Source organism: Eimeria necatrix, genomic scaffold (genome assembly GCF_000499385.1).
Source record: "Eimeria necatrix Houghton genomic scaffold, Enh_scaff18, whole genome shotgun sequence".
Lineage (NCBI taxonomy): Eukaryota > Apicomplexa > Conoidasida > Eucoccidiorida > Eimeriidae > Eimeria > Eimeria necatrix.
In genome coordinates this window covers 161,933-177,483 of record NW_013652461.1, presented here as the reverse complement: position 1 = coordinate 177,483, position 15,551 = coordinate 161,933, and the positions used below count along the sequence as shown (strand labels likewise).

General features: G+C 46.2%; 3 protein-coding genes across 3 annotated transcripts; 1 reads left to right on the top strand and 2 right to left on the bottom strand.

Moving 5' to 3' along the window:
* Positions 1–2,234: 2,234 nt before the first annotated feature.
* On the bottom strand, positions 2,235–3,398 carry ENH_00024660 (hypothetical protein, conserved; the record flags this gene model as incomplete). Its single annotated transcript, XM_013579631.1, has 1 exon — positions 2,235–3,398. One exon carries the CDS (start codon positions 3,396–3,398, stop codon positions 2,235–2,237), a length of 1,164 nt encoding a protein of 387 aa, XP_013435085.1.
* Positions 3,399–9,268: 5,870 nt separating this feature from the next.
* Positions 9,269–14,039, bottom strand: ENH_00024650 (hypothetical protein, conserved; the record flags this gene model as incomplete). The annotated part of the gene is made up of 10 exons (XM_013579630.1): positions 9,269–9,509; positions 9,694–9,848; positions 9,978–10,056; positions 10,175–10,233; positions 10,861–10,932; positions 11,328–11,361; positions 11,508–11,652; positions 11,792–11,891; positions 12,928–13,202; positions 13,904–14,039. The coding sequence occupies 10 exons, from the start codon at positions 14,037–14,039 to the stop codon at positions 9,269–9,271; spliced, it is 1,296 nt and encodes a 431-aa protein (XP_013435084.1).
* Positions 14,040–14,744: 705 nt separating this feature from the next.
* Positions 14,745–15,267, top strand: ENH_00024640 (hypothetical protein, conserved; the record flags this gene model as incomplete). The annotated part of the gene is made up of 2 exons (XM_013579629.1): positions 14,745–14,918; positions 15,043–15,267. The coding sequence occupies 2 exons, from the start codon at positions 14,745–14,747 to the stop codon at positions 15,265–15,267; spliced, it is 399 nt and encodes a 132-aa protein (XP_013435083.1).
* Between the last annotated feature and the right edge of the window lie 284 nt (positions 15,268–15,551).

Sequence of the window (15,551 nt, the reverse complement as noted above, 5' to 3'; positions counted from 1 at the left end):
CGATGCAAAAGGTATTTTCCTATCGAAACTCTGAAGCATTTTCCTCCCAGATACAGGGTTTGACGTATTCGAGCTTTTGGGGGGACACAAGTGTAAAAAGAAAGGGATAAGCCTTTAGGAGTAGCAATAATGAATATCAGCCTACGGGCATACAGGAAAAGCGGGATCCCAACGAAGCGCTTGATATCGTTCTGTTGGTAATCGCAGGCTAAAGCTGGACGTCAGCATTGCTCATGGCTCTCCAGCTACTTCAGCCATAAAGGGCGCCAATAAGGCAAGACGAAATCTTTTTTCTCTTATGGAGAGCAATGCAGAAATTGGCTTGGCTTAGGAGTACAGAACGTGACGCTGAAATATCCGCCAAGGTTGGCCTCCTCTTGCCAGCAATGAAGGCCAAGCAAACTGCTTTTTTCTTTGTGTTACCTGAATAGCCGTCTGTTTAGAGACACGTTTTCAAAACATCCACCTAATAATTCTTTGTAACGCCCTTATCTCTATCGTGTCTCTCCATCAGCTAGTGTGAAAGTGCTTTCGTGGAATGACAGGAAGCTTTGTCCTAAGCATTATGAAAAACAGATCGTTGCATGCTTTTGAACTGCCCCATCACGAAGCAACTAAGGAATTACATTTTCTGCACGAGTAAGCCTGCGTTACGGAGCCAAAAGCCAAAAGAATGTAAAGTAAACTGGCATAAATACTGTGAGGGCCTGTTTTTCATAATGCTTAGGACAAAGCTTCCTGTCATTCCACGAAAGCACTTTCACACTAGCTGATGGAGAGACACGATAGAGATAAGGGCGTTACAAAGAATTATTAGGTGGATGTTTTGAAAACGTGTCTCTAAACAGACGGCTAGCGGCTAATACTCGCAGTTCTTGGCTCTCTGGCTGTTGAAACAGCAACTACGCAAGTAGCGACCCATGCGACAAGGCCTCAAGTCCGGCATCTGGCCAGGCCTACCTCCTAGCTGGCTTTTCCAGTTTCCTTAGATTAGAAAGCTCAAGGGACATCCAGGACATCCCCTATCCATATTATGTTCGTACATCGTCCGTGGTGACAATAGCTGTCTCGGCGGAGGCTACTGGCCTGGGCAATCTGCTCGAGGCCAGCAACGAGGCGTATTGTCCAAATATCCGCCAAGGTTGGCCTCCTCTTGCCAGCAATGAAGGCCAAGGAAACTGCTTTTTTCTTTGTGTCACCTGAATAGTAAACAGTTTTTTCAAAACAGCCGGAAAATGCATTTTTCTCTTTGCGGCGTACAAATAGTTGGCAGACAGAACCCCGCACGTTTCATGGTGCACAGCCACGACAACGATTCACCTGAAGCCGAGAGAACGCTCTTAGGGACCAAAGCATTAAGGCGTGTGAAGACTTGCCGCTACGATCGGACCCCTTCAGTGAGCTTCTATACAAAGCTAAAATGGCTCACACTTCGGGTCTCCGAAGGACAGAGTAAGGCCTCAGAGTGACGAAAACAAATATGCATCCTTTGCCGTCTAAAACACAAGAAATTTCCTTCAGCGTCTAGTCTACATTAGCAATACTAAATTCTTTTTCTTCGGTTTTTAGACCTAAGCGCACAATTAATGTGTGTGTGCTAGAGATAATCATGAGAGTACGCGGTACACGTCCATTGAAGACATTTGCTTTCGAAGGTAGCGTCCATCGAGAAGAGGAGGTCGTTTGCAGCTGCCTGGGACGATGACAAGCTCTCGCTGTCCTGAAGCGCCATTTTCCAGCCAGAGCTCCTACGGGAACGAAGGAACTGCACCACAGACATATTCGTTCTAGTATACAATCCACGAATCGGGCGAACGGCGTTATTCCCTGTCTGGCATTGCGCATGCGCCACACAGAAGAACGGCGCGCTTGAGCTTCTGCCTGGGCGGCATGTACGCAGAGCTGACGGTGGAGCGGCCTTAGCCGCTTGACTCGCACTAGGTCTGCATGCGCCTTCTTAGGTGACTCGTTACGAGACAGATGCTTCATGTTGCTTTGCAGAAGAGACATCGCAGAATATATTTACAAAGCAAAAATGTAAGGTCCTGTAGAAACTGCGGTGATTGCACCTCAGTGTAGAACTGAGGTATCCGCAAGACGCCTGATCCACGGATGCGCGTCTAAGCATGAATTCACGGCAGCTAGCTGAGGCGCCCCTGCTGAGTGAGCTATGCGATATGCACAAGAGAGGGCTGGCTTTCGTAATGCGAGAGTTACTTTAGGTCCTCTCTTCTTTAGGAAACATCTGCATGAGGGATTTCTTCTGCTTTCCATGCATTCTGGCGATATGAGCCCGTCTCATCAAAGGAGCTGTTTTCCATGCTTATGCTTGCAGAGTTCTTTGCAAGTAGTTCCTCTTCAGGTGGCACAGTATCAACAAGATGAGAGTCGTCATCACCGAGTTTGTTATTTTGGCTTGTCTGACAATCAATCGCGTCCTGAAGGTCTTTCGAGGGGTTTTGTGCTGCCGCCGCTAGCAACGAATTTGCCGCAGAATCGTCCTTTACAGAGAGTAGGCGCAAGTTCAACTTTCTCATAGCCCTGGCCCTCTGCCGTTTTCTTCGTAGACGGCTGTCGAATGGCCTCACAGTTGCACGGAGATGGTTCGCTGAAGCTGCGGCGCAGCAGTGGGCTGCTGCAATAAAAAAATATAGCCCGGCAAATATAGCCTGCTCAATTAACATACGGCGGGTAATCTTTAAAGCGTTTTCCCGCTGCTCCGGCTGCATAGTCCCGTCCTGTTGCAGAATTTGTTGTCTTGTTTGTAGTAGGCGCACGTTAGAGAGCCCAACTGCGGCGAAGGCTATTGAGTACAGAGCATAGAGTACCTCTAAAAGCACCAGGCCAACAAGAAGAACGTGGCTTTTGTTCCATGCTGCTAATGCGCCAAGTATGCAACCAACGACTGAGCAACATATAAAAGCAATCGAAGAGGAGAGATTCGCAGAGCTTATTGCTATTTCAGCACCGCATACAGCACAAGTGACTAGTAATGCAAAAAAGCAGCTGATCAGGGCAGGGAGAACACGAATGCGCTGCAGTCGGCGAGCAATGCGAATATATGATGGGCGTTTATCAAATGGTGTCGCCGATTCTTCTTCCGCATCAGAAGGTCCTTCAGTTTGGGGTGTCAGTTGTTGTTTTTCTTTGGAGCCAGTCTCCAAGCTGCCATTATTTGATACTACTGGGTGGTTCCATGAGTTATTATCTTGTAGGTTGTCAGCGCATGAGTTAAGCAGATCAAGCACGTGCCTTTCCGAGGAAGAAGGCAAGTTTTCAAGGCCACTGACTGCGTCGAAAGCAATGCTTGTTCCTAAAGGACTAGTTGGTACGCTATGCTCCTGACTGCAGAAGCTACCATTTCTTCCACCGGAGAGGGTCTCTCCGGCTTCCTGCATTGCTGCTTTTTGTTGGAGAGCTTGATTTGGATGCTCTCCGAACTTGGTTGGTGGCTAATACTTCGTCGAAAAGTTGCCACTTTGTCGGTTTCTTTATACACAGGGGGGTTCCCTATTCACGAAGTGCAAAGAGTCCAAATAATGCACGCCGTGGAGAGGAAAGACGGCGCTTACACTTCCACTGCATTGCTATCTTGCCAAAATGATTAAATATTTTGCCAAATTTTGCAAAAGGAGCACGTTCAGTTCCATCTGCAATGCTGGCATGCGGGCGAATCACCGCGTGGCCAGCACTGTAATCCTTTTGAAATGCTGTGTTCCTTCATTAAGGTCTGGAAAGAGTGTAAATGCATCAAATGCCTGGTTGCATACCGTTACGCTCTGTGGAACAAGACAGTGAACAAGACAGTTTGTACTATATAGCGAATGTCGCCGTTTGCTGCATTAACACTCGTAGTGATTCCTGGCGTAGGGCTGCGGCCAAGCTGTCCTTGGCATGCTCAACTTTTGTGAGTTTCTGACAAAAGTTATTTTCTCATGAAATAGTGAGAAGATATTTGGGTTGCTTACATTGGTAGCCTATCCAGAAAATTCAGCCAGAAGTATGGATCAAATGAAAACAGGCCTCTGGACTGCATCTTGACGACACGGTCACCGGGAGGCAGCTGAAACACGGGCATCAAATTTGGGAGAAAAATAAAATACAAGCTGAAACATCCACTAGTCTTATTAGTTTGCCCGCTTATGTACATTCATTATTATACAAGGTAGCAGTAGATTTCTGCGCTCAGTTCCTGTAATGTGTCAGTGCTATTATAGATCCAATACGTTACCTGTAGCGGCAGGCGTAGGTGTAAATCTCTATGAGCTCTTCAACACATTTAAGACACCGAAAACGCTCGAGAGATAAACCCCAAAGCTTTACTGAAAATCAATCGCGCATGCAGCACGTAACATTGCCACATGTACAGAGCCGCTGCCCTCGTTTAACCTGGTACTTCCATGGCCTACAATACACGCTCTAAAATGCCTTTACAAAGTTTCTTTTGTAATGTATTCAGCATTTATTTCCGCGTAAATGCGTCGGAGCAGCCCTATTCTGCTTCTTAAGCAGCTTTCGTACCTCATTGTTTTTCGTCGCCCTGGCCTACTAATATCGGCAAAACCCAACTGTCTTAAATTTCTTTCGCTGCTGGGCAGCGCATGCAATTGTGTTTTATTTGGCATCGTCTCACTGCTGAACAAGCACAGGCAAAATTCTACTCGTGCTGAAGAGCCTGACCAGCCACGGTTCAGCATTTCTCTGCAAGCTCTTATGGGCTTGTTCGCTCGTAAAACGTAGTGCACTATGATGGTTTATCGATATTTTATTTGGGTGTTCTCCTCTGGTGGCATAAGTGTCGTGCAGGTTTGCTGCACTACTTGAATCATTGCTTGTTTTTTCCCCGTATGTATGAGTTCTGTTCCTAGGGAATGGTGGGAGAAATAGGGCGCCGCTGTAGCACTTCAGTTCATGTTATACTAGAATCACGTTTTCTTACCTCCTGCTTCGAATAACATAGTGTGGACTGAAGCAACACAAGTGCTTGTGTGCAACAAAGCTGAATTCTAGCTCTGCATGACATAATTCACCGAGGTTTGAGGCGTCCCTTACTTATTTTTGCAGAAGCACACAGCGCAACCGCCGTGCAGTGTTGGAGGTAATTCTGAAATGTGACGGAGAGGCTCAACCACCATAAGATGAGGCCTTCGACAATTTTGTGTTTGGATCAACTGCTGAAGTTCTCGAGTTGGGAGTAGTGCTTTTGCGCTGAAGATTCTTGTGACTCAACGCTCACCTGCTTATCTGGTTCCTAGTTGACTGATGAGTTGCTTTCCCTTAGAGTACGCAAGAATCCTCACGTACCGGATGGATCCGCCGAAATAAATGGCATTAACCAGCATATTTGCAAAGGCCTACGAGGCCCTGCCACCAGTGAATAGCCTCTAATAAGAATGAAAGCTAGCCTGCATCTTTAACTATTGGAAATTACTGACGACTTGTCGCCATTGGCTCGCCATCAGCGTATATGAAGCTATCAAGTGCATGATCCTCGTTAACACAACACAGAAAATTACTCAGAGTCTTCGCAGGTATCCATCAATTTCAGCTCAGCTCACTACATTTTAGGACTAGAGAGAACGAGTATGCCCAAGCAACAAATTTTAGTACACACAAATTAATCCGAAACAGAATCATTGCCTTGCTAAAATGCAAAGCAGGAGCACCCAGCAGGCAAAGCAGTGCCCTCAGCTTCGAACAGTTATTATGCACGCAAGCGGATTCCTCAGCTGGACTAATCCTGGTCGGGGAGTTGCTTGAGTAAAGAGTTCACACCGTGAAACCTACTAGTATTTATGATACAACCAGCGTTCTGCGATGAGTAGCAACAAGGCAGTGGAGCATATTAGAGGGAGGAGAGACGGAATGCTCGCAACTGCAAACTCTTCCATCGCTTTGTCTAGCAACCCTTTTCATCAAGAAATGCATTGCAAAAACGTTCCTAGTAAGAATCATCCTAATAAAGATGGTCGGCATCCGTATTAAAAATTGTCTCTCAATTTCGTAATACAGTTTCGAAGAACAACCGGTGTTCGAATTCACGAGTTTTCTAGCCCTATCTTTGCTACCTTTCTTACTGGTTCTGCCATTCGGCAAACGGTGACAATGGGAGGTGCGACAACTTGCTTTAATGAAATGACTGATGAACGCATTTGTGTCTGAGGTGGTGGGACGAAATTGTGTTTGTAACAGCTCCCTCAGCATCCCCTTTGAAACTAACTAATAGAAATCACGCGACGTAATTCTGCCTTGTTTGGCAGGTCGACGTTCTTATAATCGTGATTGGCAGGTCTCCAAGGGCGCCCTAGCTGCAGAGGAGGCAGATTGCTAGTTGCCCTTTCCATTCAAAAAGTGCGACATTTTGCTGTACTGTACGCAGAGGCATACGCTTTAATATACACCAAGTCGTAGGCGGTAAAGCAATATTCACTGCATGCAAAGCCATGCTTTGGAACTATGGGCAGCAGTTCGTACGACTGCACCAACTTGATACAAAAACAATTTTAATGGCATTACCCAGGAATCAACAAAGAATGGAATCAACAGAAATGAGAATCCCCTAAGTCTATGAGTAGGCACGCGGCGTGTTTCCTTTGACAGAGCAACACGAAAAAACTTGAAGGCAGGAGTCAACCAGGCAAGAACTGAAAACACAGTGATGCCACTATAAACCCAAAAATATCATGAGCAAATAATAATATTCATCCTGTTCTGATTAACCGATGTTGCTTTGCCCTGTGCAGGAGCAGACGGTGGAGAGCAGTCAATTCTAAGTTTGCAAGGAAAAGTATTGGCTTGCTCCATCGGGCCTATTGCATGACAACAGAATATGGAAAAGAATTTCCCCATGGCTTTATGTGGTGTCGACACAAACACAGTGGCCAAGGTACTTGCTCAAACTGCTTTGAGTGTTCCTAGGAATGAACGTGCTGAAAAGCGAGGTAGATATCAACTGGCTTCAAAATTGCTGAATAGCTTTTCTATCCTGTTGCAGAGTAGAGCATGAAAGAAGGTGATCATGCATGGGCACACCTGTTTCCCGTGAAAATGAAATATGCTTAAAACGAGCTGCTATCCGCGAGATTTGGTACGTTCTGCAAGTTGTGTCTGTCAGTTGTAGCTTGCTTTGCAGTATTTTTAGAGTTCACCCTTCTCCGTGGCCACTTCATTCGTGTCTGCACCGCCTCCCATTACGGGCATGTCGCACCATTGGGCATTGATTTCAGCCTATCCTAATACACTTTCCGGTTTACCCCTTATTGCCAATGGCTTATCAGCGGGTTCAAGGCGAGAAGGAAACGAATTACGCGGCTACTCGACGATTCGTTATTTTGTATGACTAGGAAGCTGCGATGCGACAAAAGTCTCAGAGAAACCGCGGCACTTCATTTCGTCAGAGGTTGTTATTCTTGCGCGCAGCTGAATGGCACTTCAATGCAAACATGGACGAACCAGGCCATGGCCTCGGTGACAAACTGGAATAGCGTTACAGCTGAACAACACGCAAACCAGAAGAGCTTAGTTCAAGTCTAATTTAGAGAAGGTTGGTACTCGAATTAACGGGTATGTCGGACCATTTGCCATTGATTTGAGCTTATCTGAATGCATGTTCCGGTCAGCTAGAGCAGATGCTACGAAACAGCACGTTCAATCGTAGTAACACTATGCCACATGGCCATCCAGGCTATGGCCTTGGCTGTCAATGTGTGCATTGAAACGCTACTCAGCTGCGAGCAAGAATGATGTTCCCGAACCAAATGAAATTCGGCAGTTTCTCTGAAGCGTTAGTCGCATCGAAGCTCCCTAGCGGTAGAAAAACGAATTGGGAGCACGCTACTCACATTTTGGGTCGGACTCAAACAGAAGCTCTAGGTTTCCTTGAAAAACGCAAAGTTGGCCCAATGGAGATAACTACGAAAAAAATATTTTTGTACCCCATGGCATCGAGTGCAAGCAAGGAATTTCTCACTTTGGCCTTGCTATCGTTGTAAGAGAAATTTTCTTTTGAAAAACGACAGCCGGGAATCAAAAAATGCATGGCTAACCCCCCAATGAAAACGCCTGTGCGGTGAGCTTTTGCAACTGCTTTCAGGCATTCAACATCGGGCCAAATACTTTGAAATGTGCAATTCAACATCGCTGTACACACTATACCACAGTTTTGGTCCATTAAACTGCATAAACGTGGTAATTAGGTTAAAAGTACAAGTTTTTGCCACCGAGAGCATTTAATGCGTGCCCGCGAATGAATACAACAGAACTGGAGCCCCAAAATTCCAGGACAAATTATTTGGAGAACCTGCTCTGTCCTCATCTGGACACAATTATATAAGTGGCTCCTTCTGCAGTTGAGACGAGATTTATGCGTGGAGTCTTCAACAGTAATTAGCTCCCGCACTGAGTCCTCTGAAATATACCACTTTGCAACCTATGGCCTGTCTTCAGGGAACCTGCCTTCCCGTTAGTTAGTTACTAGGTCCGAGAATTTACCGGAACAGAACACAGGAACAGATCAGCTACGCAAGAAGGTAACAGGACAAGCTCTCTGTGCAAACCCATCGAAGTACAAGTGATGGTCCTATCAGTCTGAGCAAACCACATCACACCTTAAAAGTCACTATGTTTAAATAGCGAGTCAGTGGAAATCTAGTCACCTGCGAGGCATTTACACAGGTAGCCACTGGGTACTTGATAATGATTGTTGCCATGATACAGCTTTTTCCAGCAATGCAGCATACAAGTTCTTCAACACATATGCTCTGTTTTTCACCTACCAACTTTAGGCTAGGAGCGAGAGCATTTGCCGTAGGGCCTGTGCCTCATGAGAAAGTGTATGGGCTCCCTGAGTAGCAGGTCACCCAAGCTGTTAGTAGCACATTAAACTTAGTTTAAGAATGTTCTGTGAAGTGATGGACCTACAATATGACAACGTTCGTTGACGCATTCCCCGGAAGACTAAAAACAAGGAATTGCGTTGCATACCCACAGACTAGACGATCAGGAACTCCGCTGAGACGCCTTAGCGAATTGTGTGGCTCACCTCATTACATTTCAGTCTTCCTGACTCTGCTTCTATTTTGTGCAAAAATGACGCAGTGTGCCACTTTAAGTTTTCATCCATAATGAAACTTCCTAGGGCCAAGTCTGTCAAGAGAGCTCCGATGCACGTTTTGCAGTGTGCCCTGCATTTTCATTTACATGACGACGATTCAGGCTTATGGCTAGATTCCATGTAGCGAATGGTATACACTTTGCTAATTTGCGTGGTTTAGTCTCTCGTGAACTGACAGAAACAGCACTGCGAAACATACCATGTTTCTGTATTGAAGGCTTTTTCCAACGGCTCCAGGCTGTCTATCACAGCCTTAATGCCATAGTCGTAACACTTTTCAGCGCAGTACAGCGTTCCAATAATCAGCTTGGCAATGCAAGAATTAGGAATAGAATTGTTACATTGAAATTCGGTTATTGCCTCAGTAGCAGTTGGTTCAACTCCGGCATTCAGCACGCTGAGTAGCAGCCCACAAACAATAACTGGGAAGGCTGTGTGTGCAGCAGGTTTCGGCTTTTACTTTATACCGGTCTGCTGTATGTAGATCCACTTTTGGAAACCTTGCTCGCACTGGAATGGACCATCCTTCATGTACGCGTTGGCGTTTGAATTCAAAAGCGGCTTTCATAGATGTTGCTTACTTTAGAAGTTGCTGTGCTTCATCTAGGTTACCCAAAATAATGTTTGCAGCCAATGCGTTGGCCATGACAGTGATTTCCCACCACTGTAATGGCTCCTTGCATGCAGCAGACCGGATGCTTGGTGCATAGAAAGCAAGGCAAGTGGCATACTTCTTCTGCGTAAAAGTGTATGTAAGATGCAATATGCCGAAGACACTTATACGGTTCTGTTACTACAAAATACCACAGATATGTAGAATCTCGAGCATAATATCGATAGACACGAATTGCTAGTATTGCCGTACTTGCATGAAGAGAATATGCCCCATGTTGATGCGCCAGCAAGTAAGGTCGCTGCAAAGGTCTCCATAACGACGAAGCAGGCTGCAGCACACGTGTTAAAGCTGCCACGAGTAGTTTTTGGTTTCATCCATTTGCTGAAAGCCATCCAATTAAGAGTTCGTTGTTTCAATGGTACTGCATGTTGCCAAGGCAAACTCACAGCTCCGCTTTGAAGAGCTCTCCTGTTCTGCAGTAGAAGTTGGCAAGCGACATTATAACCTGCAGTGCGCCAATCAAAGTGAGAAAAATGGCTTTAGGGTGCTTTGAAAGACAGTCTATATGTTTGAATGCAGCCGTCTTCATCGAGATACCCACAAGCATCAATTCGTCGATACGTTCCTGCAGAGTCGCTCTGGTTGAACTTTGGATACGCATCGCTGAAGAGCAGGAACACATGCCCTGTTCAAAGCAGGAGAGACAATTGAATAAGACTAGAAATGCTTAGTGTTTATGCATTTTGTAAGTGTTGCGGCAGGCTTACTTCTGTGAATGGTGCAAAACACTGTATCAAAGCAAGCAAATCAATGCAACAGATTCCACAACTCTGATTCGCCTGCTACTCTGAATAAAAAGGTGTAAAGACGTACAGTGTCTCCGTGCAGGCCATGTATCTCCTCTCCTATTTGTCTTTCGAGCGTTTCAAGATGCCTTTCGGCTGCAACGGGAGAAGAATGCCCCTGAAGGGTGTAAGTTGTCAAAAAGGTGCACTGAACGAGTAGTATTGCAAACCGTTAACCTGCTTGAGTCTCGCTGACTTTCTTCTAATCTGCTTATTGTCGTGCACATGTTGTCTTGTCATAAGACCGTAGTAAACAAAGAGAATGCATGATGCATATGTGAGCCTACCAAGATAATGCTTTTCAGAAATCCTGCCTCATACTCACTTAGTTCTTGCAAGGGAAAATCGCTGCAAGCGGTCTGCACAGATACAAAAGAAACAGCTCTATGTGTTACCCAGTATCTGAAAAGCAACTGTTATCTCTCGCAGTAGCCGTTAAACGCGATATTTACTTCCCCGACGTTTTAGAGCACACTTTATTGTTCTAGTCTAAACGGGCCTAGTCAATCAATTCCGCACACCAAGGCACCTTCCATTGATGCAGTTTCTTGAAAGCACCGTCGAAACGCATACTGTTCTAGGTCCACTCGTCACAAAATTGAGTTTCAGGTAAATGCTACGTTGTCTATGAATTCAGTGATGATCAGTGGAAATCTCGGAAAATATCGCTATGCAACAGCGCTCGAAAGCCAGAGTTTCTTGGATGACCTGGACCGCAGTTATATTGCCTTAGTGATGCTCTCGAATTGCTTACCAGAAGCTCTTCAGCTGCGTCAACGTATCCATGTCTGGAAACACAAAATTTGACATAGGCACGATGAAGGTGCATGGATGCCCAGTGGCTGTATCAGACTCATTACACACCACGCCACATTCTCTCGGAATAGCTACTGCAGAGGTTGCTCCGAAGCAACTCGTTGAAGTTTTGGCTGACTTGCAATAGAGAATAAGGAGGTTGCGTATGGTTGTAGGCGGGCATGAAGGCTGTTCAAGGAGCTTTGCAAGCATTCTGATGGACTCTTTCGGATCAGAGCTAGCAATTGTTAGCGCCTTATTGTGCAAACTCACGCAATCTGCTCCTGCACAGTAAAAGAAAGCCTCTTTTGCATTCCTCTCCACTCAGGAAAGAAAGTTAATAGACGCACAGCCTGAATGCGAATTCTGGATTTCTCTATTTAAGTGCTTGCTGGAGGAGCATACGCTAGATGCCTGCCTCACTGTCAGTGGCGCTAAGAGATAGCAAACACAGATAATCCTTTGCAGGATTTATATGATTTCTAGCGATATCTGCTGCACAGCAAATGTTTGCCGCCTCCACCTGTAGAGCGCCAGTACGCACAAAATCTTTCAAACCCGTGCTGAGGCGACATGAAGTTTATGCGAGTGTAGAACGCAGGGTTTGGGTCCAGCGAGCTCTCTGTATGGCGTTCACGCACCACAGCTTCTTCAGCAAAGGGCTGATAGATCCCATTTCCTAAACCAGAGCCTCCGCAGAGCATAGCATTTGAAAATCCATCAGCAGCAACAGCAGCGTTAACTTGGTTTTCGCGATACACAGAAAGGATCTTCTCAGCAAGCTCAACAGCCTCGTTCACTTCGCCAAGCTAACGCCAAGCCGCAATAACATGAAGTCCAAAGTTCTGTTACAGCAGTCAGTAGTGCATTAATTTAGGTTTGCCACGCTGCTTGGCACGTGGCAATTATCGCATTTTCAAAGTTGCGAGCGACTAGAAATAGGAGTCATTTCCCGGGTGTGTAAGCTCTGTGGTCTGCCTACTTTGAATGCGCAAAGAGCTTCATTGTATGCGAGGCTAGGGGTCCACCCAAGTTCGCTAGATGATGCAGCAGCTATTCTTCGGCCTTCCTTGAAGTTGCCGCGTCGGTAGAGCGCAGCTGATTCCAATAAAGCGAAATCGGTTTGCTTAAATTCCTCCGGCCAAGATGCTGAATATCATTTAGATAACAAAAATGGCTCAAGTATTTTCCGTTTTTAGTGAGGCAGACTAGGTGCAATGCAGGCTTAAATTTAGGCTTGAGTTCCAGGGCCTACAGCCGTTTGCCTTTTCCTCGAACTCGGGGATGTAGCTGGATGTACTTCTACAAGCTTCCCTTTGGAAGGATACTGAGTCAGCAACCTCTAGACTTTGTCTATAGCTTGAGATTTCCGCGGGGGCACTATTTACGTGAGATGTGCCACACTGAAGGAGGCAGTACGCTGTGTGCAGCTGCAAAAAAAGGCCAGAAACTAGAACGGAAAAACAAATAGTTTTGACACGCAGATCGTGCATGTAAGCAACAAAAATGCATTGTGCACTTCCAGTTAACGGGCGTTCAATCAAGGGCTGGTGCCTCACTTTGTATTCTGCAGAGTCTGGAAATGCTTCGTGCAACCTCTTATAGACCTGTGCTGCCCCTTCAAAATCCTTCATCATATATAAGCAGTATCCCAGCAACTCCAACAGAGGATGATGCAATTCTTTGTCTTCTGACGGATAAAAGCGCTGTAAAAGACGCTTGACAATTATCCCAGCTTCCTCAAAATGCTGCTTCTTTATTAAGTTGTAGACTTCCTCAGTAAGGCTCCCCTCAGGAAGCGCTCGCTGGGAACCCATTCTCGTTTCCTTGTTGTCTGGCGAAAGAATCCACAAATGAGGATGCTGGGAAGTAGCAGGGGTGTGCCAAAGCTATTGGAGCATACTAACACCGATGTAGGTTGGTATTCTTATAGAGACGCACTGGTCCTTCCAAATGCTTATAGGTGCCTGCAAGCGTACTCTTACTCGGGCAGTAACCTCCTGAGTCGCCGCCTTGAGCTATGTACATTAAAGTTAGATACTAAAATAGCTCAACTCGAGAAACGTGGGTGCACTCGCCCATTCATCTGCTCCTCACTCCAGAAGCGGGCCACGGTGACTTTTGCCACCAAACGAGGCACCCCACAAAGAAAAAAGCATAAAAGCGATGCTCTGACGCAAAGTGAAAGACTACGCTTAATGTAGATATCAACGCAGGTCTAGGAGCTGCTGCCGTGGCGCTTGCAGCGAACACGAGAGATGTCCGCTGCCTTTAGATAAGGACCTGAAGGACTGTAAGCGAGCTCATTATATTGAGAGATACCAGATCTTTAACCACTAGGCAAATTCTATCTGAAGCACACGTGTGCTTTCGAGCGAAACGCAGGTGAGCAGGCTAGTTTCTGCCCGTGCAGCAGGAGCAAGTCGACAGCGCACAGCCTGATACTTGCGCTGAAGAAATGCCCTCAAAAGATATTAATCAAATCGAAAGGCAAACAGAATCTCAAATTATTTGACAAAATTAAGCCCATCGTACTTGATCCCATGTCATAAACACAAAATGCCACATTGCCAGAAGTGCTGCTGGGGCTGGACTGGGGCACGGCAGCCTTCACAGGCAAAAGGATGTCAGCCGCTTTTACAGGGGCACCACTATACAATCCAAGCCACATTTCTTTCGAAAGCCTTAGAAAATCGAGCATGGATTTGCTTCAACGTTGCAAAGTTAAGGGCCGTCGGTGACCTACGGACGGTAAGTCTCTCCAGGTCACTGGGCGTCGTCGTACTTCTTCCGCCACGTATCTATCTTTCCAGCGTTATTCCTGCTATCATCAGGCCAAACACAAACATAGGTGTTTATCTCAGAAAGTTTTCCCGACAGCAAATGTTTGCTAGCGATTCCTCCCCGCTTCAGGGGAAAGCGCAGTGCTCTTCAGGCAGCTTGGAGCTCTACGTTAATCTGGCAATGCTGGCAGAAACCCTAGACCTTAGCGCACTTATTTTAGTGGCTTCTAGGCCGTGCTTGAGATTATTCACTGAGAAATGCTGCACTTCGTTTCTTTCGAATTAAGCAGACTGCCTATGGATACGATTTGCTCTGCGCGAATAGGAAGGCGACCTTCATAGGGTCTCAGACCTCCTGGTACAACGGAACTGCGATGAAAAAGCAACGCATTCGCGCTCTAGAATGAACGGAATGGTACGACTCCTGAGAAGCGAGATGCATGTTCCAGGCCTACGGCTCCGCGCACAATTCTTCCCATGAACCACCGTTCAGGATTTGCCCAAAAGGACTTCTCTGTTTTTCTGGCGATTTGTTTCGTAGTCTGCAAATAAACTTACTTGACTTTCTCTTTCTGCTTAAAGAGCGTAGAAAGATGCAGTTCCCAACGTGTTCACAAAACTCCCAGGACCCTGAGGGTTCATTCTTGACACCGACAAGCGGGTCGGGTCTTAAGCATCGAATTCGAGAACTCGAATGCATCATCGATTCAGAGCTAAGATCTCTCCAACGGCAGGTGCAGCAGTTCAAGTCCCAGAAAATCGTGCAGGTGAGCAATACAATCCAACTTGGCTTCACCACCGAAATCGTTGTTAGTGGACTTCATACCTGTCATACTGCATTGTTGCCTCTAGATGGCGATCCCCAACTCTGATCTTGTGGAGGGCTTTCAGACTGGCCGTACAGAGGAAGTCGTGCAGGAAGCTAAGGAGGAAGTTTTGGCAGTTTTACAACAATCGAAAAATGAATTGAAGCAATTTTTTTTGCAGCAGAGAACAGAAAATCAACGATTGCACGAAATGATTCGAGCACTTCGAAACGAAAATTTTGCTTTGCAGCAGAGCCAACTAGCGTTGCAGCGGCGACTGCAAACAGCCGAAGTGGACTTGGGACAATAAGGTCTCTGCGTCCCCTGCAGAAACTGAAGCTTTTGAATGGAGCCTCTTCTACAGCCATACTAACCTCTGCATATCCGTGCGCATCACACTAGTATTTGCGTTACCGCTTCATTGGAGGCCATTCATGCTTCTACCGTGTGAAGGAAGCTGTAGAGGATATGCAGAGACTGACTACTCCGCAGTTTTGCACAGAAATAACTCAGAGTGACAGCATGGCTAGTGAGCTAAAAGCGCACGGACTTCACAGATCTGTATCTGCCCTGAACACCGAACTGTTCATGGCT